Raw genomic sequence first — 27,404 nt, forward strand, 5'->3', positions numbered from 1 at the left:
CTTGCTCTCCGAGGTGCGGGCAGGGAGCCCGGGAGCCGGCGCGGGTCTCGCTGCCGCCCTTCTCTCCTCCCGCTCCCCGGCCTCCGGGGGCCTGCCCGCCCTCCGCCCGCCTCGCGCCGGCCCGCCATGCGGCTGTGAACCATGTCCTCCTCCTACGCCAAGAACGGGCCGGCCGACGGGCCGCACTCCCCCACCGCTCAGGTACCGCCCCCTCCTCCTCCCCCCTCCCGCCCCGGCGGCCCGAGCGCGCCCCGCCTTCGTGCGGGCAGCGCGGGGCCCCCAGTCCTGAGAGTCGGCCGCCGCGCGCTCCCACCCCTCCTCCTAGTCCCTCTCCTCCAGCTCCTCCTCTGCCTCCTCCTCCTCCTCCTCCTCCTCCTCCTCCTCCTCCTCCTCCTCCTCCTCCTCACCTCGTCCGTCTCAGCGCTCCCGCTCTGGAGCCCGCAGCCTTCCCCAGCCGATGCCGGGGACCCGGACCCCGCGCCCCGAGAGTCTTTGTTAATGGATGTGGTGGGTGCTCGCGGGCTGCTCTCCTCGGGCATCGTTGCAGCCGTCGAGGCTCGTGGTGGGGGGGTGGGGGGTGGGGGTGGAGGCTGTATCTGGGGACCGCCGAGGAGACTGGGGTACGGGCTCTGGGAGACCCTGGGGAGCTGGTCCGGAGGCGGACGCTGGCCCGGGGTGGTCGTCCGGCTCCGCGCTGCGGTCCTCACCGGCTTCTCTCTGGCCCCGTGTGTCGAGTCCAGGTGGCCCGAGGCACCACGACCCGGAGGAGCAGGTTGAAAAGATCCGATGGCAGCACCACTTCGACCAGCTTCATCCTCAGACAGGTAGGAGGCGGGCGCGGGGAGACCGCGCGGGCGGCAGGTTGGGGAGAAGGCCCGTTGCGGGGCGCGGGGGTCCGGGAGCCGAGCGCTGCCATCCAGAGTGCGAGCGGCGGGTAGAGTCTCTTTGCGCCCCTTTCCGGCCGGGGCCGGGAGCTCCCGCTGCGTCCTGCTTCCGCATCCCCCTGCGCGCAAAGTCTTCCCGGCCGGGCGTGTCCGCATCGCCCTCGAAGTTTGTGCGTTCGAATGCGAGTTGCTGGGGACCCGGTGTAGGGCAGGGATGTTGAATTTAAGACTGAAAGTATTTCTAGTTGCACTTTCCGTGTGTGGTAACGTCTTCAAGTCGCGTACTTGACTTTGAGTAACCAGAGCCCCCCAGGGGCCCCGCACACGGTTTAATTTGGCCGACAGGTCGGGGTCTCTGCTATTTGTCGTATTTCGAATACTCTTCTTAGTGTGGGTCTTGGGAGAGATCTGCCAGCTCTGGTCAAATGAAAGACGCTTTGAGCAGAAAGTTTGGTGTCACTTGGGACCTCTGCTTTGGTTCGCTTAACTAGGGAAAAAAGACTGCCCAGACCTGGTTCTATTGAAATAAGCAAAGGTCGGCACTCAGTTCGAGGGTCTGGGTGGTACTACACTTCGTGTTTGTTTTCTTCGTAGTTGTTTCCGTCTGTGTAGTTCTAGTGAGCGTTCTGTGTGCTAAAACATCGCCGATTACACTGAATGCTTAGGTCTCTTTCACCTTGACACAGGAGATTGGTCCTTAATTTTCTACTGCCCATGTGCTGTAAATGAAACCATCTCTACATAGCTGCTCGGTGCTAGCGAGATCATGCAAAAGTGAGTCACCTTGATCTCTACTTTGGAGCGGAAAAACTCTGGAGGTGTGTGCTTTCAGGGTGGCTTAGGAATACTTTGGTTGTGGCCCCAAGACGCTTTTATCCCAGGCTCTGCTGTGGGCTGCTGGAGTGACCTTGGGAAGTTCTTTTCCCTCTAGGTCACTGAGAGCATTGTGTAATATGTTTTTAACCAATGATGGCAGCTGGGGTGTGTTTCCTTAGTGATTATCGTCAATTTAAACAGATTATCTAGGACAAATGGGCTTTAGATTCAAAATTGGACTCACACTTCTCCTAAAGGGTTTATAAAGGGATATTTAGATAATATTTATTATGCAGTACTCATTTTCTGCAAACAGATTGTTACCACTACTGTTTTTAATTCAGTGAGCACCAAGTATTTACATTCTTAAAGTAAATATATTTTGGATCCTGAATTCGTTCTAAAGTGCATTCTATTCCCTTTGCAGTGCTTAGATCATTTGTGCATTTGATAAAGCGAAGACATTCTTCATCTTTAAAAAATTTTTGACTTATGTGACTGAGATCTTGTTGATGTTTATTTTGTAGGTGCCTATTTTTGGTGGTGTTTCATTGTTGGAAATTCTTAGAAATACTAATTATACAGCAGTGTATTCTGTGAGCTGTTTGACTAAAACTTTTGAGTTCATCTTAACTGTCACTTCACTAATGCTTTAGACTTCCAACCACAAACAAAACAATATTTTTTCTAATATCCTTCTTTCCTCAGTTTACTCCAATAAATGAGATAATGCATGGATAAGTTCTTGATAAGTGTGTTGCTATGTATTGTCTTAAAAATGTGAAAAGTATTGCATGCTAATAATTTTGGGAGTAATTTAAACCAGTGCAATGTATAGGACAAATATGTTTCATTAATCTTTCTGAAACTGGGATTTGTTGATTTAATAAAATGGTCTAATTTAAATTTAGAAGTTAGTTGTAATTGTATGATATATACAATCTTTTTCTTTTCTGTGTAAAAATAATACATAATTTTTGTGAACACTTACAGTTGAGTAAGTATCCTACACATGATCTTGATTAAAAATGACATAATGGACCCTTCTGTAATGGCTACAATAAAAATAACAGAGGGATTTTATTTCTTTGACAAGTGATGGAAAGTTACTGCAAATGGAAGTTAACTGTGTTTTTTGAAATAAAATTGAAGAGTTTTCACCTGAGTGCCAAAGAAGTATTTTTAAAAAAGCACAATAGCTGTTTATGTTATTAGAGCCTTCTTATTGTAGAATGACTAATGATTTATTGTTTTTGAATTCTTGGTACACTGAAGTGATGGGATTTCTTGGTGATATCTCACAGTCTGTGTGATGCCTTTGCACATGAAGAAGACAGTGGGGATGCCAGTAAAATAGTGCTGCTCATTTTTGTATCTTGTTATTTACAAAATTAGAGAGGGAAAGCGTTCACTAAAAAAAAAAGATGTGTCGAATCAGATGGGTCATATGGGGCTGATGGTGAAGCACAGAGGACAGTTGGCAAATAAAATAAAACAGTTTATTTTATTGTCACCTAGTAAAATTGTTTAATCTTTATTTTTTCTTTTTCTTCTTATTTTTTTAAACACTTTTTAATGTTTATTTATTTTTGAGAGAGAGATACAGAGCGGGAAGGAGGGGAGGGGCAGAGAGAGACACACACAGAATCCAAAGCAGGCTCCAGGTTCCAAGCTGTGCACAGAGCCCAATGTGGGGCTCGAAGTCACGAACGGCAAGATAGTGACCTGAACGAAGTCAGACGCTTAACTGACTTGAGCCACCCAGGCGCCACTTATTATTATTGTTAAAGTCTTCTTCAAACTGGTAAAAAGTTGTAGTGTTGGTGTGTGTACATGCACGCATACACATGCACACATGTGAGTCGGGCTGAAAACAAGCAAACTGAGAAAGCCTGCTTCCACTCTGAGGACTGCTCACAAAGTCTCTCTCGAATCTGTGACCTTGTTTCGTGGGCTACTAGATTGCTGGTCTCCACAATCTAGGAGGGATGGAGATTTTGGAATGAATCCAGGAAACAACTAAATGGTTTCTTTGAGGAAAGGTGAGAAGATTAAGTATTTTGCCACGATAAGAATAAAGAGAGCTCGGGGTAACCCAGTAATGGTCTTCAAAGTGTACACAAAGGCATTCTTTGGAAATGTGATGGACTGTTCTCCTTTTTCATTGAGGAAGGAACTCAAGAACTGCATGACTTCATTAAGACTGTTGCTATCATTGAAATGGCTTTCCAAATGAGGCCGTAGATTTTTTTCCTAGGAGATCACTTGTGACAGGCCATTTGTGAGTGGATTCTTTATTCATGTTTTAAAATTTTAGGAAGCACTTATTTAAAAAAATAAGCTGTCAGCACAGAGCCCAATGTGGGGCTGAAACTCACGAACCTGAGCCAAAGTCAGACGCTAAACTGATTGAGCCACCCAGGCTCCTCTAGGAAGCAGTTATTAAACATCTGCTCTGTGCCCAGCACTGTGCTAGATGCTATGGAAGAGGAATGAAAAGACGGAGTCCCTGTACCCAAAGGATTTTATAATCTACTTGTGGAGACATAGATATATACACACAACATAGTGAACTGTAGCAAGGAATTAGGGTGTGGGCAAAATGGCCATATGCACCGAATATTGTAATACTCTGGGTGTCACTGCACATAGAGTTGCTGTGATGGAGTACTCCAGGTTACTCTCACTGAGGTCATCCCAGTTTTCTCCCCTCTGGGGTTCAAAGAGAAAATCTGATCAGAGTGTGATTATTCTGTTGACCTCTCCTTGTTAAGGCTGCCCTTTTCAGTACTGCAAGTCTTATAAGGCCTGGCCCCTACTAGTTTGCAGCCTTATCTTAAACCATTATCTTTTAGCTTTGGACACAGGTCTTGCACACACCACCTTCCCTTCTGCCATTGGCCCTTTGTACATGCTGAGCCCTCTGTGTGGAGGGCTCTTGTTCTCCGTTCTGCCAAGTTAATTTTTAATCTTTGTTGAGACCTAGGTTTAGTCTTCACCTCTTTTTTACTACTTTTTATATTTACTTATGTATTTATGTATGTATGTATTTATTGATTGATTGATTTTGAGAGAGAGAGAGAGAGAGAGAGAGAGAGAGAGAGAGAGAGTGCAAGTGGGGGAGAGGGGCAGAGGCAGAGAATCTTAAACAGGCTCCATGCTCAATGTGGTGTTGGACGTGGAGCCCAATGCCATGATCCTGGGGTCATGACCTGAGCCACAATTAAGAGTTGGACGATCAGCCAACTGAGCCAGCCAGGCACCCTCTAGTCTTCATTTCTTTTTCTAATCTCTTTGATGATGTCAGTTCCTTAACCACGTACCTCATTCCAGAGTGCATTTTGCCAGGTCTCAGTAATTAGATTTCTCTGTTAATGTCTGTCCCCTCATCCAGATAATAAGTACCACTGGGGCAGGGACATACCTGCATTTGGTGCACTTGATTGTCTTTGTACCCTAAGCATTTAGCGTAGTAGATGTTCAATAAGTATTTATTTGGATGAATGAAGGAGCGGATGGATGAGGACTAGCTTCATATATTTTAGGCATGGCGTTCTGTTCTAACATTAAACTCTTTGTTTGATGGGGAGAAATTGCCTCCTAACAAAACTTCCCCAAATTTAGTGGCTTAAAGCAACAACATTTTTTTTTTTTTTTTAAATTTCAGTGTGCTGTCCAGTTAGTTCTGTGTGGTGTTATCTGGGCACTGGCATGGCTGAAAGGTCTAAAATAGCCTCACACGTGTGGTTGGCAGTTGGTGCTGGCTGCTGGCTGAGAGCTCGACTAGAGGTTTTGGCAGGGGGCTCAGTCTTCCTCCACCTGGGCTCTCAGCATGATTGCTTGAACTTCCTTACAACATGGTGGCTGGGTTCCAAGAAGGGGCATCCCAAGAAGCAAAGGAGGAAGCTGCAGATTTTGTAAAACCTGCTGTTGAAAGCTACATGACATTCCTTCTGTTACAATCTTTAAATCAAAACAAAAGGCTAGCTCAGTTTCAAAGGAAGAAGAAATAGACTCTTGCCATGGGGTACAACAAGGTCACCTTACAAAAGAGCATGTAGAATGGAAGATACTCTCGCAGCCGTCTTTGGAATCATCTACTCTAGATCAAAGAACCTTGGCTTTTTTTAGGTATGCTAAACAAACGATCATGATAATAATTCAGTAAGCCCACACTGTATTTAGAGATTTAAAACATATTTAGTTACTAAGTTGATACTATAATAAAACAAGCTGACAAAAACTTCTTTGGGTTATAATTTGGAGACACATTTCTCCAATAAAATGCAGATTCATCAACAGAAGGTATATGCTTTGTGCATAGCTCTAAGAATAATCATATGCCTAGAGACATGCATATATGCAAAATTTATCCATAAACTTAGAATCACAAAATTTTAGAACAGGAAGACATTGCAGAGGGAAAGTACTTCAGTTCCTCATTTTCAGATAAATAAAACAGAGACTCAAGGACAGAAAGGCTGTACCGACGTCACATCAGTAGTTATAGAACAGAGACAGGGGACCTTACTCAGATCTTCCAGTTTTTCCACCACAACACACTTCATCCCTGAATAATCAGGATAGACATACAAACACAAAGATGTGGACACATGAAAAGACATATGGAGCTTATTCCTCTTAGATCCTAGAAATATTCTTACCTTATATGGTTACCGTGAGGAACAAAGCAACCACTGGAGAATCTCAAGACTGTAGTTTTTTCCCCCAATTTTATCATGAGATGGAATTTTTGTTTGCATGGTTCATGGTGGTTGGTTGGTTTGATTAGTAGTCATTGTATTAGCCAGTGCTAACTAGGAAATAAAACTACTTGCGATTTTGCAACTGAGGAACTTGAATGTAGAGACATGGTTAAACAGGCAGTGGGAGAGGTTGGAAACTAACCCTGGAGGTTAGCAACAGCAGGAAGCCACTGTTACCTCCAGGCTAGCAGGACAAGTAGAGGAAACTGTTACTGGAACACAGGGGCCAGAATCACCTGGTAGATACTGTAGCCACTGGGGTACTGTTTTATAGGAGCAAGAGACAGAGGACATCACCTCACACTTGTTAGGATGGCTACAATCAGAAACACAAGAAGCAACAATGTAGGTGAGGATGTAGAGAAAAGGGAAGTTTTATGCCCTGTTGGTGGGAATGTAAATTAGTGCCGCCACTGTGGAAAACAGTATGGAGATTCCTCCAAAAATTAAAAATAGAATAAGTACCATATGACCTAGCAATCCCACTTCTGGGTATTTATCTAAAGAAAATGAAAACACAAACTTGAAAAGATATGTGCATCCCCACATACATTGCAGCCAGTGTTTATAATAGCCAAGGCATGGAAACAACCTAAGTGTTGATTGATGGATGAATGCATAAAGAAATTGTGGTATGTATATATACGATGGAATATTACTCAGCCATAAGAAAGAATGAAATCTTGCTATTTGTGATAATATGGATGGACCTTAAAGGCATTATGCGAAGTGAAAGAAGTCAAATAAGACAAATACTGTATGATCTCACTTGTATGTGGAATCTAAAAACCCTCCCCAAATCAAAAACCTAAAACAAAAACTGAGCTTATAAGACTGATGGTTGCCAGAGGCAGGGATGGGGGTATAGGTGAAATGGGTGAAGGGGTCAAAAGGTACAAACTTTCAGTTATGAAATAAATAAGTAATGGGGGATGTAATGTACAGCATGGTACATATAATTAATAATACTGTATTGCATATTTGCAAGTTGCTTAGAGAGTAGATCTTGAAAGTTCTCATTACAAGAAAAAAATGTGTAACTATGTATGATGATGGTTGTTAACTAGAGCTGTGATCATTTCACAAAATATAGAAATATTGTTATGTTGCATACCTAAAACTAATATAATGTTATTTGCCAGTCATACCTCAATTAAAAGAGAGAGACACACACCTACAGAGGAGATGTAGCTTCTGCTAAAGAAGCCACTTGAGGGGAGAGAATGAGGAGTGACCCTCTGCCTCCCCCTTCTCCTGGAGTATTTGCCCTTGGCTGAGCCCAGCGGGAAGCCCGCTGACCTGGGAGCCTCGAAGCAGCCTGCAGACCTTGGCCCTCCTGAGAGAGAAAGCAGCACAGGGGAAGGGGAGAATGACCCTGAGGGAAACTGGCCAGGATGGGCACAACCATTGGTATATTTTAGCTGCATGGAAGACAATGATGAATCCGTCTCATTAGCAAAATTGGAAGTTTCCTTTTGCTCTGGGAGTAGAACTCCTGGCTAAATGGGATAGTACAGTTGAGATGAACCCGAGGGAAAAGTTCACACCTATTTCCTGTGTGAATTTCATCTGGAATGCATCTTCCCAAATTGAGACCTGGTAGACCAAGAAAGAGCTCCGCCTCTCGGGCAAACTGTCCTTTCTTTGTTCTTGCTCTTGGGCTTGAAGGAATGGAACGGGATTTACGAAGCTCCTTATTGAGAAATCCAATTACTGGGCAACTAACCTATTAACCAGTCACTTGTACATTTCTCTAAGTCCCTGTTCTTGGCTCACAGAGTTCCCTAAATCTCACTTTTGTAGAATAAAGAACTATTTATCCCTTCACTTTAGGATGGTAAGATTTTATTGAACCTTAGATAAATTTTGATTGAAATTTTAATCTTTCTAGAAAGTTGTAGGATGCTGTGCAGACACTTAAGTTGAAAATAACCTCAGTTTTACTGTGACTCCCCTCCCTTACTTACTCCACCGGTGCCACAGGCAGTGTCGTCCGTAGGTGCTAAGGAGCAGAGACTCCTGTTTCATCAAGGGCCGAAGCAAGGGTGGACTAAAGAGAATGTGGTTTAGTCAAACCGTGTGGGTGGCTGGTTGTAGAAATCAGTCCCCCTACTTCTGGTGAGTCTACCAACCCAGTGGTGTTCCTGGATGCAGCCAACCTAGTTCTGACCCACCTTTTCTGGCTGATGTTGTAGCATTATCCAGTCTCCTCACCTACGTCCTAGTTTGGCCATTTCTTGGTCTCATTTCTGCAGTGCAGACTACTAACCAGGGCAAGCAGGCTTGCATTTCACTCAGATTCCCTGAAGACCCTAGGAAGTATCAGAAGGCGTGTGCTCAGAGGGGCGGACGTGCAGGCCCCATTCTTCTTTCAGTGTTTGCCTCTGCATGCCGTTTTTAAGGCAACGTCTTGGAGCAGAGTATTTCCTAGAACAGTGCCATGTTCTCCGTCGCTCACACCTTTGCTGGAGCTTCCTTCCCAGCAGGAGTGTGTGCGCCGAGTGAATTACAGGCCTCAGAAACACAGATCCTCTGAGTTTGTCTTTCCTCACAGTGTGCCTGACAGAGATGCAGAGCACCTGGACGCTTTTCACTCCCTTTGCATCCAGGGTGTTGCACCAACATTTCCTCTGTAGGACCGTGCAGAGCACTTCCTTAACCATCCCAGTTACACACTCTTTTTATAATACCTCTCCAGGTTAGAAAACAGCCAATGGAGAAATCTCAAGAAGAGCTAGGTTGTTGTGCACAAAGAACCCCTATAAAAACACGTTCTGATCTGAGCAACTGGTATTGCCCTGCTTCACAGAGTTAGTTACCTGCTCTTGTACTTTGTGAACCAAGAAAACATTGAGGTAGAATACGACACTCTGCCTTCTAGAAGAGTAAGTTGTGAACCTGACTACAGAGCAACACATCAGGAATTGTATGTGGATTTAACCATGTAAACTGGGGCAGGGAGTGGGGATAGGACTAGAGATATAAGCTGAGATTAAGGAAAAGGCGAAATTATTCCATTTTAAGGGAATAGTTTTATGGCTTTCAGGTAACAATAATGACAAGCTGTGTGCTATGGCAACCTGCTTTCAGAAATAGATAAGGCTTGGACACCTGGGGGGCTTAGTCGGTTAAGCATTTGACTCTTGATTTCAGCTCAGGTCATGATCTCACGGTTCATTAGATCGAGCCCCCCATCAGGCTCTGCAGGGACAGTGCGGATTCTGTCTCTCCATCTCTCTCTGCCCCTCCCCCACCAAGTAAATAAACAAACATTAAAAAAAAAAAAAGAAATATAGAAAGCTGATATTTTATCAACACCTGGCTTGAATATAGAACTGGCTTTGAAATCCCTTGAAGATCGTTGTCGTATGAACTAGAGTAAATGTGCCCATCTACAAACTTTCTTATTTTCTTGAACGTGTCCTTTCTTATTACCATATACACAGAGCGGAGGTGATTACTTGACTCTGAAGGGGGTGTTCAGCATTTGTACTTTATGCACCGAAAGCATTAATTAGATCGGGGCTGTACTGCTTATGTGACAACTACTGAATGTGTCTGATCCTATCACTGTAATCATTTGGATGACCAGCGGGGCCCGTGTTATTTCTCATTTTATGTTCTTTGCGGGTGCGGGCATCTTTCTCGAGGGCTGCAATCTAATAGCTGGACCATCAGCCTTCGTTTGGAGAGGAAAGATTTTGTAAACATGAACTTGGAAAGAATCTGCCTTTTTCTGGGTTGTCAAAATCACTAGAAATGGTGAACTTGTGGAGTGTTCACTGTGTCCAAATAGTATAATAGTATTTTTAAACTCCTTAGGAAAAATTTGTTTGCAGTGTCTTTTTTAGTACTGGAAAGACCAGCAGTAATGGAAGTTCATAGTGGCTTACGTAGGTGAATGTGTGATACCCTCTACTTTCCTCTCGAATGGCCCCTGCTGATGTCAACAACTCAGATGCTGGTGATGTTTCCAAATCAAACAGGTGGGTAAAATAATCACCGTTGTTAGAACACTCTGAAGGCATGACTTTCTTACCTGGCCTCTTAGTGTGTCTGTGTGGAACAGAGAGGGGGAAGTCATTCTTACAGGAATTCAGAGGCTGTCTTTTGTTATCAACATAATCTAATTTTATTTTATTTTATTTTATTTTATTTTATTTTATTTTATTTTATTTTATTTTATTAAAAAAATTTTTTTTAACGTTTTATTTATTTTTGAGACAGAGAGAGACAGAGCATGAACAGGGGAGGGTCAGCGAGAGGGAGACACAGAATCTGAAACAGGCTCCAGGTTCTGAGGTGTCAGCACAGAGCCCGACACGGGGCTCGAACTCACGGACCGCGAGATCATGACCTGAGCTGAAGTCAGCCGCTTAACCGACTGAGCCACCCAGGTGCCCCAACATAATCTAATTTTAGAACATTGTCATCACCCCCAAAAGAAATCTTGTACCCATTATCAGTCATTTTCCATGCTCCTCCCCACCCCTAGGCAACTATTGATCTGTTAGTCTCTATGTCGATAGATTTACCTCTACTGGACATTTCATATAACTGGAATCATATAAGAAAATGTGATCTTTTGTGATTGGCTTCAGTTTTTTTTTTTTTTTTTTCTTTTTTCATTAACATATTCTCTACACCAGCCTGAGGTTTTCTAGTTGTAACCCCTGGTCTAAATGTGCAGATGTCGGCTCACTTGTGTTAAGGGACTTGCTTTTCCTTAAGCTTATGCTCCAGAGAGCTTTTCAAGTCATGGTGTTGAATGGGGATAATGATAATTATATTTATATTTATTGTGGAGCTACAGTCTCAGGTCATAGAGCTCAATTTTGTCGGGGGCAAAACTATTTGACCTGCGTGGAAATCAAGTCCCTGACCCTGACCTCCTTGTCATCAGGATTGAACAAAACTGAGTTATGGTCATCTATAGAAGGGGATTTATATAATAGGATGAGATCACTGGGATTAAAAAAGTGAGTAATGTAAGTAGTTATTGCCATCGTTTTCAATAATTTTTCATAATAGAAATGTCTTGAATACTTACAATCCAAAATACTTTCAAAATTTTATCTAGATGTTTGTAATAACTCCACTCTGGTAATTATAATGTTTATTCCTTGGGAGATACAATTAAGGAGAAAGCAGAGTGCTCAAGTCCCAAGCTAAGTACAATATTTATGGGACTTATTGGGTACATAAAGCTGTACTCTTTATGTGGCAGGTGCTGCTCAATTATATTTGAGCACTTCCCTGGGGGACAAAAGTCAATTATCAACACAGTCGTGTGGGAGAGAAATAGGTCAGCTGCAAATATTCTCTGCTAATTTCAGAAAGCTTGAGGGGTGATTTAGTTTGGGGGATATTTTTTTTGTTCTTTTGGTCTCTGTGCTATAGGGAGACCTTCTGGTAGGGAAGGCTCAGTTTTTCATTTGGTATTGGTTGTCATATTCATTTACTTCATTAAAAAAATTTTTTTTTTAATGTTTATTCTTGAGAGAGACAGAGAGAAAAAAAAAAAAATGAGCAGGGGAGGGGCAGAGAGAGAGGGAGACACAGAATCTGAAGCAGGCCCCAGGCTCCAAGCTGCCAGCACAGAGCCCGACGCGGGGCTCAAACCCACAAGCTGTGAGACCATGACCTGACCTGAAGTTGGATGTGTAACCGACTGAGCCACCCAGGCCCCCCCTATTCACTTACTTTAATATAATATAAATATTGCTTTTGATCCTGTAAAATGAAAATTAAACCAAATAATATCTTTTTTACTTTATTTTTTTAAACCAAATAATATCTTTTTAAAAATGAGGTCAAAAACACATTGTAAGAGTAATTGTACCTTGTAGGGGCATTCTTATTACTATTGCTATTTTTACACTAACCGAATAAAATGCAAATTTCGTATTCCAAGTATTTTGTTTACTATTTCTACATGAGAAGAGTAAAAAGTACTGGTTGTAAAAAAAAAAAAAAAAAAAAAAGGAAGGACATTGGGTTTTAAAAAATTAGGTTTATTCTTTTTTATTGTGGTAAAAAAAAAAACATAACAGGAAATTTTACCATCTTAGCCAATCTTAAATGTATAGTTCAGTGGCATTAAGTGCATTTACCAGTGTTATTTTTTTTTTAGTGGATGTGCGGGTTGTTTAAAAAGTGTAAGCAGGCAAACCTAAATATATCCAACTTATAAATACGCTAAAAACATCCACCTGGAGAGGCCTCCCACCACGTCTGTGGCCTTGTTAAAAGCACAGGCAGCAGCAGAAAACAGACTTCTAAGTGCTTCACGAAGCTGTGGCTCCTGGTTGAGAAAACCCAAGAAGCAGCCATCCAGAAGCGGAAGTGCCCTGGAACCCCACGGGCCCGGGTGGGCTTGGGAAACTAGGGCTGTGACGGGGGGCCTGTGCCGGTGGTGGCGTTGCCCTGGAATACCTGTTTTTACACGCCCGAATGCTTTTCTTCTTCCTCCACTCACTGACGTCCAAGCACCTTCAAGATGATTTGGGTTAAGGAGCAGCCTATTTGAAAAATATGCTTGTTCCCAGGAGTCAGGCGGCTCTAGTCATTCAACTAGAATGACTAGTCAAGTCAAACTAGTACTGTAGTTTGACTTCCTGCTTACCATCCTTAAAAGACCCGCCACAACAAAGCAGACACGGTCCCCAAGAAAGACCCCAGTCTCCCTGAGTCTGTTTGTCCTTTCTCACAGTCTCCTCCCCTTCCCTTCCCATCCAAGCTTGTCCCCTCTGCTCCTGCTATAAGCACACGCACCCGGACTTGGACTCAGCCCCTGCTCTCTCGCTTCCACCCACTCAGCCATGCCATTCCTTCTCCTTGAGGAAGGTCTCATCATTTCCACCTGGTGATGATTTTAGCATCGGTCAAACCCCTCTAGAACCTTCTCCCCCATAAAACTCTGTAGTATGGCTCCAGATCTCCTTCTGTGGCGTTCGCTGGCATTCTGTTTTGACTCTTCTCCTTGTGACTCTTCTCCCCACCAGCCTGCGGGTCTCCCTGGACACTGTCACTTACGAATCTTGTGGGAAAGAGGAAGGAGGAGCAGGAGAAGTTGTAGGATATCACCATTAATAATCCGCATTTCACTTGTTCACTTTTCCTACCTATAGGTAGACACGGGACCTTAACACCTGCCTCCTACTATCTTGTCCATTTTTTCTGGGGGTCGAGGGGGTGTTCACAACTCTGTCCCTCGTTGATGTCTACTGCCACAGCCTTTGAGGAAGGCTTCTTGTGCTGCAGTTGCTCTGCCTTAGTCTTTGAGAACACTGCTTTCTGCCAACTAAGATGCTGCTTCTCAGGCAAAACCTAGAAGGTAACAAATAGCACCATGCCCTTCAGCCTCCCCGGACAAGCTGTGTTCCAGACATCCTCAACTCTGGATCACACTCTGTCCCCTGGGCGCTCCCTGTGCCCTGCATGTCAAAGATTCCCTTGTAAAGCCAGCTTCTGTACTTTTGGCCTGCATCTCTCTGCAGGGTCACACTGGGGAACAGGCACTATTCTGCCTCTGCCCCAGGAATGTACACAGGACTTGCTCCTGTAAGCCAACTCCCATGCATGTTGATCTGTACAAATTGATGTGGATACAAGCTTTGAATCCCTTAAAAAATTTTTCTTAACATTTATTTATTTTTTGAGAGACAGAGTGTGAGTGGGGGAGGGACAGAGAGAGAGGGAGTCACAGAATCTCAAGCAGGCTTCAGGTTCTGAGCTGCCAGCACAGAGCCCGATGTGGGGTTTGAACTCACGAACTGTGAGATCATGACCCGAGCCAAAGTTGGACGCTTAACCGACTGAGCCACCCAGGCTCCCCTCCCCTCCTTTTTAATGTTTATTTATTTTTGAAGGAGAGAGAGACAGACAGACAGACAGACAGACAGAACATGAATGGGGGAGGGGCAGAGAGAGAGAGAGGCACAGAATCCGAAGCAGGCTCCAGGCTCTGAGCTGTCAGCACAGAGCCTGATGTGGGGCTTGAACTCACAAACTGACTGAGCTGCCCAGGCGCCCCTGAATCTCTTTTTAGCCTCTGCTACAACATACTCATAATTAATTTATGAAGTTTTCTTTATTTTTGTTTTATGAATTTGTATTGGGGAGGTGAGTAGAAGAAGGAAGAGGAAAGGGAAGATGGTATTGGAGGCTGACTACTTTGAGAGTTAGTGCATGCCTGGGTGGGGTATCAGAATGGAGACCTTTGGATAGAAGGAGGCTCTGGGTGCCTGAGGAGAAGGACAGTGACCGGTGGGAGAGAGGGAAGTGAGTGAGGATCCAACTTGGTCCATTTTAAGCTTTGTTCTGGAACTCTGTCTGCTAGGAATTTTTCAGTTGCAAGTAAACAGGAACTCAGCACAAATTGGCTAAGGAAAAACAGAGACTTATTGGCTCATGCAAGTAAAAAGTCCAGGGATAGGTCTGACCGGCTTCATGCGTGGTTTGTTCTAGAAGTTCACGACTTCATCAGGGCTTCTGCTCCTTTCCTGTGCAGTTCCTTCAACACTGCATACTCTTCTGCGCTCCCTTCTGTGTGCTGCCTTGGACCTCGGGTTAACCCCTGTCATGGTGGTGGCAATACCCACAGTGGTTCAGGATCTCCCATTAACCCACCGCCCTGTTCGGAGGAGCAGGTAGCCTTTCCTATCATAGCTCCAGCAGAAGAAGCTGCTGTCAGGAGACTGCCCGACGTCAGTAGTTGGCCACTCCTAGGGATGAGATTGGGGTCGCCCCATCATGGCTGAGAATGGGGAACACCAGTTCCCTAAGGGAGTTTTGGGAGCTTGTGGTAGATGGAGAGGAAAATGGGTGCTGCGAAAGCAGTTAGTCAGATGTTTTCTCGAGGAAGGACTTTCATGTGAACCTCGGCAAATAATCAGAATTTCTTCCTTCTCCTGCTCCTCCTTTTTCTTCTTACCTCATGTTTTAACCATGTCATGGATTAAATTGGAATGTTTTACAATTGTGGAATACATATAACATGAGACTTGGCATCTTCACTGCTTTTCAGTGTACAGTCCAGTGACTTTAGGTGTGTCTGAATTGTTGTGCTACTTTACCACCAGCTATCCTAAGTATAGCTTTGTGGGCTAATCTGGGAGTCTTTCTGTTGTAACATCCTTCCTCCCTCCCTCCCTTCCTCCCTTCCTTTTCTTCCTTCCTTCCTTCCTTCCTTCCTTCCTTCCTTCCTTCCTTCCTTCCTTTTCTTCCTCCCTCCCTCCCTTCCTTCCCTCCTTCCTTCCTTATCTTCCTCCCTCCCTCCCTTCCTTTCTCCATTATTTCCATCCTCCTTCCCTTCCTTCCTCCTTCCCTTCCTTCCTTCCTTCCTTCCTTCCTTCCTTCCTTCCTTCCTTCCTTTCTTTTCTTCCTCCCTCCCTCCCTTCCTTCCTTTTCTTTCTCCCTCCCTCCCTTTCTTCCTCCCTCCATTCTTTCCATCCTTCCTTCCTTCCTTCCTTCCTTCCTTCCTTCCTTCCTTCCTTCCTTTTCTTCCTCCCCCCTCCCTTCCTTCCTCCCTCCATTCTTTCCATCCTCCTTCCCTTCCTCCCTCCCTTCCTCCCTCCCTCCCTCCCTCCCTCCCTTCCTTCCTTCCATCCTTCCTTCCTTTTCTTCCTCCCTCCCTCCCTTCCTTCCCTCCTTCCTTCCTTATCTTCCTCCCTCCCTCCCTTCCTCTCTCCATTCTTTCCATCCTCCTTCCCTTCCTTCCTCCTTTCCTTCCTTCCTTCCTTCCTTCCTTCCTTCCTTCCTTCCTTCCTTTCTTTTCTTCCTCCCTCCCTCCCTTCCTTCCTTTTCTTTCTCCCTCCCTCCCTTTCTTCCTCCCTCCATTCTTTCCATCCTCCTTCCCTTCCTTCCTTCCTTCCTTCCTTCCTTCCTTCCTTCCTTCCTTCCTTTTCTTCCTCCCTCCCTCCCTCCCTTCCTTCCTTTTCTTCCTCCCTCCCTCCCTTCCTTCCTCCCTCCATTCTTTCCATCCTCCTTCCCTTCCTTCCTTCCTTCCTTCCTTCCTTCCTTCCTTCCTTCCTTCCTTCCTTCCTTTTCTTCCTCCCTCCCTCCCTCCCTTCCTTCCTTTTCTTCCTCCCTCCCTCCCTTCCTTCCTCCATTCTTTCCATCCTCCTTCCCTTCCTTCCTTCCTTCCTTCCTTCCTTCCTTCCTTCCTTCCTTCCTTCCTTCCTTCCTTTTAAGAGAGAGAGGGCACAAATGAGCGAGGGCAGAGAGAGAGGGGGAGATAGAATCCCATGAGGGGCAGAGAGAGGGAGAGAAGCAGGGCTCAAGCTCACCTGATGTGGGGCATGAGCTCACAAACCCTGAGTCAGATGCTTAACTACACAAGATACCCAGGAGCCCCGTAACATTGTTTCTTAATAAAAAAATGTGTACACATTTCAGGGGTGCCTGGGTGGCTCAGTCAGTTAGGTGGCCGACTTCGTCTCAGGTTATGATCTCATGGTTCGTGGGTTTGAGTCCCACATTGGGGTCTGTACTGACAGCTCAGAGCCTGGAGTCTGCTTCAGATTCTGTGTCTCCCTCTCTCTGTGCCCCTCCCTTGCTCATGCTCTGTCTCTCTCAAAAATAAATAAACATGAAAAAAAAAATATGTACCAAGATTCAAATAACTGACTAAACAATGAATTTCTGGGACACCATACATTAATAGAGGAATGACTACTGAAGTCATATTTCTCAGGACCTCTGTTTTTCTGTCTGCAAAATGGGGGTTTAAGTGGACAGGGCTAGTGACTTCTGAGGTTCCTTCAAGTACTAGTAATTATAGGACTTTATGTCTGTGTCTGCAAATGTGTGTAGTCAACTCCTATCTTGGGAGAAGACACTGTATTCTGTTGTTTCTGGGGCAATGCTGTGTCACTTAGCTGCTGAGATGAGCTCATAAAACGTGGGGTCGTTCAATATAAAGTATTATTGAAAGCATTAGATGAGGCTATCCTTTTTAGATTGTAACAAAGAGAGGCTGCGGAGATGCTTACAAGAAGAAAGATAATTTGGGATAGAGCTGGAATTTCTAGATCTTTCAAGCATATGCATACGGCATGAAAGGATATGTGCAGAATAGAGTGGCTTGTCAAGAATGAAGTATTTGTGTAATGTGGTAAGATGGTTCTCAGATGTGCATCCTGGAGGCTATTAAGAGGAAGTCGGCGGAGTAGTGAGGCTCACACTGCTATGATTATCACAGCCATCAGGAAGAGCAAGTAGCTAATGGGGCTTTCAAACTATAATAAAGAATGGCGAAAATTTCCATATTGAAACTTTGCTGAAGGTGAGCGGAACCGCAAGATTGATTTATATCATTTGAGAACACTGCATTAGGGGCTTTCGATATTGGCTTTCCTGCTTCTCCCTAGTTTCTCAGGGGCATGATGTTTAGCATTCGTCACTCAGCATGGCTTCCCATTTTCCAATAAATAAGGCAGGAATTTCTGTTTTTAAGTGACATTAACTATTTAATAAGTACACTTTGGTGGATATTTTTATAACAGACCTCATATGTTCAAGTTGCCTGGGTAAGCTGGTGCACTTGACTGTTTCCTTTCTCATCCCTCTTCCACTCAGTGGCACATGCTCCTTATTTATTATTTAAAGATATATTTATATCCTGCCTTGTTCTAGAAATGACTTTAGTTAGCTTGTATGACATCACCAGTGAATTAAATGAACTAAGGAGAAAATAAGGGTAAGAATGTGTGCTGAATACGCAACTCTCGTCAGTTGCTAGTTGGGAACCTCAAGTTTGACTCTGAACTTTCTAGGACCTACCTAAAGAGGAAAGCAAGATGACTTACAGGATTTATAATGTCCATGGGTAAAAGTAAAGTTGTTTAGGAAAAGCACGCTGAGAGTAGATATTCTCCCATGTTTTCATAATGTCGACACTGTGTACGTCAGTAAGTTAAACCCTGAAGTGACACTTTATCATAATTCTGGAGTTGTTGCTTATAATACCCTTCAGTGGATAATGTTCCTCATCATGCTGGAGTGCACTTCAATAAAAGCAATTATGTGGGTGCCATTGATCTATGGTTCACTAGTGTCTGTGCTTCTCAACCTTGGCTGCCTATTAGTATCACCAGGTAAAAATATAAAAATCTGTGGACCCAAGCTGCATTCCAGCTTAATTAAATCATGATTTCTGAGGATGGGACTCAGGCATCAGTGTTTTTTAAAATTCCTCAGGTGATGAATGCTGCTCTCTAGTCTCATGTAATCCAAGGGGAAGATTTTAGAGCAGCTGTTTTCAACCAGGATGTATTAGCATAAGTTAGGTGATATTGCAGTAATAGAAACTTCCTTGAAACAGCAACTACAGTAATAAAAGCTTGGTGTGCACACATACTCCGTGTATCTCCTGGGTTAGCTAGGGGTGTCCTTGGTGTTGTTCTTCACTCCAATAGGGCAGCCATTCTCTGGAACATTTCTGTTTGCTGCAGAAGAGGGAATGAGAGACATGGTGGATCACACATTGGCTGTTGAAGCTCTGCTTGGACGTATACTAAGATACTGTAACACTGAAACAAAAAGATACAATGTATATTTCTTGGTCACTTAACAGTCTGGAGGTAGATAGGCAGGTCAGAGTGGTAGGTGGCTCTATTCTGAGATCAGTGGTCCAAGGACCCAGGCTGGTGGACAGGCTCTGTCATTCTCAACATTTAGATCCCATCTTTGGGCCCAACGTGACTGGTACAGTCATCGCTATTTCCTAGGCAGCTCAAAGGCAAAAGAAGAGAATAAGCAGTTTCATTTTGAAGGGAATGACCTAGAAGTTGAACATATTTTTGTGCTCAAAACCCATTGGCCTGAACTTTGTCGTGAGGCTACATCTGCCTTCAAAGGAGGCTGAGAAATGTGGTCTCTAGCTGAGTAGCCACGTGAAGGCTAGAAATCGTGACAGCTCTATTTCTGGTGAGAAAGAGAGACTCGATATTGGGGCCAGTTAGGCAGACACTGCCCTATCACAGTTGTGATTTGCAAAGTTTGGCTTTAAAATAAAAATTTCTTGGGGCGCCTGGGTGGCGCAGTCGGTTAAGCGTCCGACTTCAGCCAGGTCACGATCTCGCGGTCCGTGAGTTCGAGCCCCGCGTCAGGCTCTGGGCTGATGGCTCAGAGCCTGGAGCCTGTTTCCGCTTCTGTGCCTCCCTCTCTCTCTGCCCCTCCCCCGTTCATGCTCTGTCTCTCTCTGTCCCAAAAATAAATAAAAAACGTTGAAAAAAAAAAATTAAAAAAAAAAAAATTTTCTTCAGGGGCGCCTGGGTGGCTCAGTTGGTTAAGCGTCCGACTTTGGCTCAGGTCATGATCTCGCGGTCTGTGGGTTCGAGCCCTACATTGGGCTCTGTGCTGACAGCTCAGAGCCTGCAGCCTGTTTCGGATTCTGTGTCTCCTCCTCTCTCTGCCCTCTCCCCTCCCACCCCCGCCACCCCATGCTCATGCTCTGTCTCTCTCTGTCTCTCAATAATAAACAAATATTTAAAAAAACCTTTTTTTTAAAGTAAAAATTTCTTCAAATGACATTGCAGATGTCACCGTTGGTAATCAACAGACTTGGAGATGCTTTGATGGGGAGGGACTGTATCTGGACCACCCTCTCGGTTTCCTCCTCATGCTCTCTGCAGCAGTTCTAGAGGCATCTTGAAGGACCCATGAACATCAGAGATGTAGATGAACTGATGGTTCACATATGCTATAGACCGTCTTCCCAAAATATTGTTCTTCACGGAAGCAAATTGGGAAGGCATTGAAGTGATGGGTCTGAAGAATCCTTGCGGGCAGCTCTGTCTCCGAAAGGCATCTCAAATCCATCTACTTCTCTCCATCTGTCTTCTTTCGCCAGCCTAGCTCCTCCTGTGAGCCTCCTCCTCTCTCTTCTGGCCTACTGAGAGAGCCTCCCTGCTTCCATTCATCACCCGATCAGTTCTTTACAGAACTGGCGGAGTTGTCTTTCTAAAAGGGAAATCAGATCATGCCATTCTCTGGTTTAAAACCCTCCAAATGGCTTTAAATTGTGTTAAAGTGTAATGTAAATTCCTTATTGTCTACAAGACTTTATCATGACAGGACGCCTGCCAGGCTGTCTTACTTCATCTGCCGCTCTCCTGCTTACTACCCTGCCCCCCTACCGTCTCCCCAGCCCAGGCCTTCTTGGTGTTCTTTGAATAAACCAAGGTTAATCCTGTCTTTGGGCCTTTGCACCTCTGTCCTCTTGTCCTGGAATGCTCTTTCCCCAGCTCTGCACATGGTGGCTTCCTTCTCATTCTTCCCATCTCAGCCCAGACATTGCCTTCTTACACTTGTCTGGCTGCCCATCTAAGGCAGACCCCCGCCGCCCGCACTTACGTGCTCTCACATAACCTGAATTATGTATTCTTCCTTTTATTTATTCATTCCCATCCATCCTTACTGGATCATAAGCATGAAAAAGGCAGGGAACTGGTAGGTATCTGGCATCTGGCACATTGTATGTGTTTAATAAATGTTGGTTGGTAAATGAATAGGATGGCAGTGGTTTCGAGATTCAGCACCTGCGTAAGAACCTGGGTAGAGCCCTAGTCTGTGTTGCCAGTTAAGTGAGAGATTGTGCTAAGGATAGACTTGGTGTGTTCTTTTAAGAGCGGAGGTATCTAAGAAGAACGTGTTTCTGAAAAAAAGGTTTAGAGGTGATCCGTGGCCTGAGGGTCCTCTCAGAAAAAGTCTCAGAAAGTTTTCTCAAAAACACACAAACGGCTCTTTGTGGACCCATAGATTCGAGCCCAGAGACATCGCTGCTATGTTTTTGACTTGGAAAAAAAATTAAAGCCGTTGTCGCCCCACGGCCCCCTGGCCCCTACCGTGGCACGTCTAGCTCTTGACACTTCCCCTTTCTAATCCCCTTTCCCAAAAGACCTTATGATGACATGTATGCCCTAAGCCCTGGGTCACGTGTTTGATGTCGGGGATGTTATTTGCAATCTGGTGACTTGCAGCTGAGCATCAACTTTATTCTCTTACTTGTTTCAGTTGGATGCCCCATCCTGGATTTGCTTAAGGACAGTTTCTGCCTCAACAGAACACATCTAAGAACGTGTTCTTCCTCTCGGTCTGCACCGTCTGACTAGCACTTGGCCTCAGATCTTCATCTCCTTGTGGCTGAAGCCTTGGTCTGGGGCCAGGGACCGGATGCCTGAGTCCTACAGACCAGATCCTTTCATCCTAGACTTCCACAGCAGGCAGCAGCATGTGTTGGGCTCTGGAGCTTGAGCCGGAGTCGGGAAAGGCTGAGATGGGAAAGGCTGCGTGTGCGGCCGAGGTGTGTATGGGTCAGTGGTGTAAAGCGACCAGTGGTACTTTGACCAGACCTGAGGGCCGGCCTTGAATCAGGCCAGAGGTCTGACCTGGGGAAATCGGCAGAGCCTGCCGGAGGGAGTAAGTGATCCCTGGGGAGGTCCTTTGCATCCGCTAGCACTCCACCTGGATTACTCTCCCCTCCACTGCTTTTTCTGGTGAACTCCTACTCCTTTTCTTCACGATTGCATAAATGTCACATCCTCTCTACAGTCTTCTCCAACACCCCCGGGCAGAATTAGTTTCTTCCTCCCTTAGTACATTTGGAGCACTTCGCACATTGTTTTGAGATGGTATGTTTACAGGTCTCTCCCACTACCAGTCATCCCTCTCAAGGACTCGGCTCTGTCTTCATTTTCTTCAGAGAGGCAGCACTGCAGAGCTGTGAATAGAATGGGCTGTGGAATCAGGTGGACTGGAATGTGAGCTCCATCACCTTCTATTTGTACGACCTTGGGCAAGGAATACCCTGAGGCTTATTTTCCTCACCCATAAAATGGGGCTAGCAACATCTGCCTCACAGGGTGTTATGAGAATTTTGAGAACTGAGATAATGTACGCAAATCTCATATACAAATTATTTTGTTTAAAACAACCTAGTGTAGCTATTCTGCTTTAGAAGCAGGGTAGAGGCCACGATTTGTATCAGTGCTGCTGCCTTCCTTTTCCAGAGATTGGTGGGGAAGGCTGAAATTTCAAAGCCTCTGCTGGTCCCTCTGTGCTTTTTTTTTTTTTTTTTTTTTTTTTCAACATTTTTTATTTATTTTTGGGACAGAGAGAGACAGAGCATGAACGGGGGAGGGGCAGAGAGAGAGGGAGACACAGAATCGGAAACAGGCTCCAGGCTCCGAGCCATCAGCCCAGAGCCTGACGCGGGGCTCGAACTCACGGACCGCGAGATCGTGACCTGGCTGAAGTTGGACGCTTAACCGACTGCGCCACCCAGGCGCCCCCCTCTGTGCTTTTAAAGAGAGCATCTTAGTGGCGCCTGGGTGGCTCAGTCTGTTAAGCGTCCGACTTCGACTCAGGTCATGATCTCGTGGTTTGTGAGTTCGAGCCCCGTGTCAGGCTCTGGGCTGACAGCTCACAGCCTGGAGCCTGCTTTGGATTCTGTGTCTCCCTCTCTCTCTGCCCCTCCCCCGCTCATGCTCTGTCTCTCTCTCTCTCCCTGTCAAAAACAAATAAACATTAAAACAATTTTAGGAGAGCATCTTAGAAGGATGATAGTTGTGTTGATGACATGGCTGCTGGTGGTGATGGTGGTTGTGGTGATGGCAGAGGTGGTGGTATTTGTGGCAATGATGGTGGTGTTGGTGATGTTGGGGGTGAGGTGGTGGCAGGGATGTTGGTAAAGGTGGTGGCTATGGTGAGGCTGGGTGTGTGGGGGTAGTTGTTGTGGAGCTGACGGTGGTAAGTGTTGGTAGCTCTGAAGGCTTTGGGAACAAGCTAGTTTCTGGCACCTACTCTGGGTTGCTCACCTCTGCTGCTCAGCCCGCTACTGGGATTCATGGTCCCCAGCTCCTGGAGTGATGACTACACAGCTTTGTTTCTGTTGTCTTGCCATTCTGCCTCTGCTCGCCCACTTTATTCTAACTTGGTCCACATAGGCTTCCTTGGGGTTCCTTACCTGGCTCAGCTCTTGACTCTATCTCTGTACATTGGCTTTGGGGGTAGATTCCTGGATCTATTGTAGAATCCCATCCCATCCGCCTCCATGCGGTCTTGTCTCTTTGGTCCTAGATCCCTGATCTTCACCCTGGAGCCAGAGACGTGTCTCCAGTAGATTAGTCCTTTGAGTTGCTTGTCAGATGAGAGATTTTAATCCTAGGAGATTACATTTCTTGTTGAAGGGGTTTTGGGAAGTTTGGGAGCCCCCTCTTGAAGAAGACAGCTGGTAATGGAGAATGGACTCTGTTTTAAACAATGAAAGCAGACTGACAGATATGCCCACAATTACGTCTTTTATTCTCTTTTCAAAATGTATCTTTAATTATTTTCAGAGTTTTTATGATCCTGCACTCTGTTCCAATCTCTTTAATGTTATTTAACCTGTTTGGTTTTTTTTTATTTGTATATTTAATAACGCATTTGTTTACATTTCTGTATCAGCTTGTTCAAAATTCATAATAATTCTATTCTTCTGCCAACTTAACGCCAGACTTGGTGATGGCACTAGAATCTGGGGGCGGTGGCTAAATTCTCATGGAAGCATAGTAAAAACACGATTGCCAGCTTACTACAGTAGGCAAACAGCATTGAGCTAAGGCAGACACTTCAATGGAGAGGACACTTTCAAGTGGGTTGGATTTGGTGCAGGAGTTGGGGGTGAAGGGTGGGACGCATGGATTTTTGGATCTTTGATAACAAGAAGGAAGGTTGCTTTGTTAAGGAAATTATTATGCTGACGTTATAACATTTGTGTTTCCTGATGGCTGACTGTCCTCAGTTCTCCTGGCCTTACTCTTTCTCTGCCAAGTGTACAAAGTAGGTGTGTAGATTTCTTCCAAAGACCGGGAGCATTTTTGTGATATATTGCTCTGTGAGAGCATTTCCCTGTTATTTTGTAAAATCCCTTAAATGGGCACAAAATTCTGGTCTTGTAGAAAGAGCCCAATATTGACAGTAAAAGCCAAAGTTCAAGGTCTGGCTTAGCCATTCTTAGATCTAGAATATGTCATTTATGTTCTTTAAGTTGTAGTTACCACTTCTATAAAGTGGAAGTAATAACTGCCGTGCCTCACTGCGAGGTTTTTGTAAGCTTTGACTGAGACATTATCTGTGAAAAAGGTTTAAACATTCAAAGGTTTCTATTGCTGTTTTTATATTTGACTTGTGATACGTATCTTAAGGCATGAATGTTCTTTAACTAGGAATTTTGCTGTTTAGGAAAGCTAATTCACTTATCATGGATATTTATGAAAATAATTATACTTTCAAATTATCTTGCATACAAACATTCCTCCCAAATTTAGTATTCATTAAGCCCCTCTAGCCACGTTCATTTCTCAAGTTGTTTTGGAGCTGTGAAGTAACATTCAGCTCAGTGACAGACATTCTCCAGATTTCTGCCACCACTCCATGCTCTCTTGGTCTGGAATATTGTTCCACTCTTGTCTGGTGTGTTCCTGTTCCTCTCTGAAGTCCCAGCTTAGAAGCCCCCTCTTTGGAATCTCTATTCAATTGCTCCTGGCAGGAGTCGTCATTTCTTTTTCTTTCTTTCTTTCTTTCTTTCTTTCTTTCTTTCTTTCTTTCTTTCTTTCTTTCTTTCTTTCTTTCTTTCTTTCTTTCTTTCCTTCTTTCTTTCCTTCTTCCTTCCTTCCTTCCTTCCTTCCTTCCTTCCTTCCTTCCTTCCTTCCTTCCTTCCTTCCTTCCTTCCTTCCTCTGTCTGTCTGTCTTTCCTTCTGTCTTTCTTTCATAGTCTTCATGCCCAGCTCATAGCCCAATGCAGGGCTTGAACTCACAACCCTGAAATCAGGACCTGGGCTGAGATCAAGAGTCAGACACTTAACTGACTAAGCCACCCAGGCACCCCAGAAGGAGTCATTTCTGTCCTCTTACAGTGTCTTGTTCTTATCACTAAACTGCCCCTGTCAGACTGTCATCTAATTGTAAATTACACCTGTGTATGAGCTGCAGGAGGGCAAGGATTTTTGTTGCATTTGATCCCTGTGTGACTCCCAGTGCCTAGGAATGTGCTTGGTACACAGCGGGTGCTCAGTGAACTTTTACTGAATGAATGAATGAATGAATGAATGAAGATAAGCCACCTCCTTCAGTTTCTTAAGGCCAAGAACTGATTTATGATGTCTCTTGTGCCTTTGTCTTAGTCAGGGCTTTGTGCCTACTAGGTTTACAAGTTGTTGAATACATAGATTCCTGGGTTAGGCCCACATATATCTAAAAACAAAAGAAGAAAGCTAAATATTATAAGATCCTAAAGATATTACTATTGAAACTTCACACCATAATTGTTTAAAGTGCCTCATATTTATTTTATAAACACCTGTGGCAAATATCTGGAGAGGTTTAAAAATCAAATGAACCAAACCGTAGGCTTTCCTGGACCACTTTTTAATATAAATGTTACATTTTTCCCCCTAAAAAATGGTATAAACATCTTTAGTATCCTAATGTATAGATATTAATAGTTTCCTGTTAGTAAGAATTATTGCAAATTCATGGTTAGTATCAAAGTAATGATAGCCCAAATTTTTGCAAATGGCCATTTGCCAGACTTTCTGTAACTTCTCCCCCCTGCTGTGTTTGAGGAAGTCTTTCTCATAGTAAGGCTTTTAAAATTCTACTTACAAAATTTTATATCCTCTTCAGCAGATGGGCTGACCGGCTTACAGTCTCCATGGTAACAAGGTTTCTGTGTTTTTTCCCCCCTTTTAAAATAGCCTAAAGTCACAGAAGGGAACTTAGATATTAATAGCATAAGAAATTTCAGTGTGAACAACAGTTATTAAATATGCAGCTTTTGATTACTTGTTTCTTGATCCAGAATCATTTATGATGTATAGCAACTATGATTAAGCAGGTATGAATATAATTTTAATACTCATGCAGGTTAGAATATGGCATTTGGTTTGCTGAAATGATTAACTGTTGGACAACCTGTTTCAATTAGCCTCTACTTTCTAACTTCCTTTCTGCTAGCCAAATCAGATTGCATACTATCCTGTCCCTGAGGAGTCAACAGCACAGTAATAATGCATTAGTTTTAACATCTACTTGGAAGTCAAAACCAAAGCTCTTTTGTTGCTGTGCAGTTTCTGTGGACAATCATTTTTGTCTTCAGCATATGTGTGTTTGTGCTAAATATAGGAAAAGCATGAATGATTTCTGGGGCATAGCCCGTGATGGCTTGATTGGGTTCTGGTATCTTTGGCTGATGCACATGAAGTGGTACAACCCCAAACCCAGCTAGTGCATAAATGATTCTCTAAGACTAGTATACTAGCGAATCACGAAAATATATTTTTTAAAGAGGGCTGTGTTCGGCTTGCTGAAGTTCTGGCTTTTTCCCAGGAAGTGCCCTATTTCTGATAGAGCATGGTTGGGCCTTGCACAGAAAAGTTAATTCTTATTTTTGGGCCTACTTATAAGTGTTTATATTTTGAGAAGTTGTGACATAGTCTTGCTTGTTTAGCTGTAAATATTGGCATAGATTGCTATTCTATTAAGATCTAAAATAAAGGATAAAGTTTTCTCTAAAACAGGGGTGCCTGGGTGGCTTAGTCAGTTAAATGTCCAACTCTTGACTTCAGCTCAGGTCCTATCTCACGGTTTGAGGGTTCGAGCTCCGTGTTGGACTCTGTGCTGACAGTGTGGAGGCTGCTTTGGATTCTCTGTCTCTCCCTCTCTCTCTGCCCCTCCTTTGCTCGTGTGTTCTTTCTCTCTCTCAAAATAAATAAATAACCATTAAAAAACTGGGGCGCCTGGGTGGCTCAGCTGAGCATCCGATTTCGTGCTCAGGTCAGATCTCACGGTCCATGGGTTCGAGCCCTACGTTGGGCTCTGTGCTGACGGCTCAAAGCCTGGAGTCTGCTTCAGATTCTGTGTCTCCCTCTCTCTCTGCCCCTCCCCCCTCATG

The 27,404-nt window shown here is 44.4% G+C and overlaps 1 protein-coding gene across 2 annotated transcripts in view; it reads left to right on the plus strand.

The window, feature by feature from the left end:
* CACNB4 (calcium voltage-gated channel auxiliary subunit beta 4) overlaps positions 1–27,404 on the plus strand; it is a 258,639-nt gene continuing 231,235 nt past the window's right edge. Inside the window, exons 1-3 of one of the 2 annotated variants that reach the window (XM_058715277.1) lie at positions 241–350; positions 390–507; positions 741–824. In XM_058715277.1, coding sequence (XP_058571260.1) covers positions 499–507; positions 741–824 — 93 coding nt within the window. In that variant the 5' untranslated portion in view covers positions 241–350; positions 390–498. Of the gene's footprint in view, positions 202–240; positions 351–389; positions 508–740; positions 825–27,404 lie in introns of those variants that run through there. The other variant, XM_058715272.1, reaches the window with a different exon arrangement.

The sequence above is a fragment of the Neofelis nebulosa genome, chromosome 2 (assembly GCF_028018385.1).
Source record: "Neofelis nebulosa isolate mNeoNeb1 chromosome 2, mNeoNeb1.pri, whole genome shotgun sequence".
Taxonomy (NCBI): Eukaryota; Metazoa; Chordata; class Mammalia; order Carnivora; family Felidae; genus Neofelis; species Neofelis nebulosa.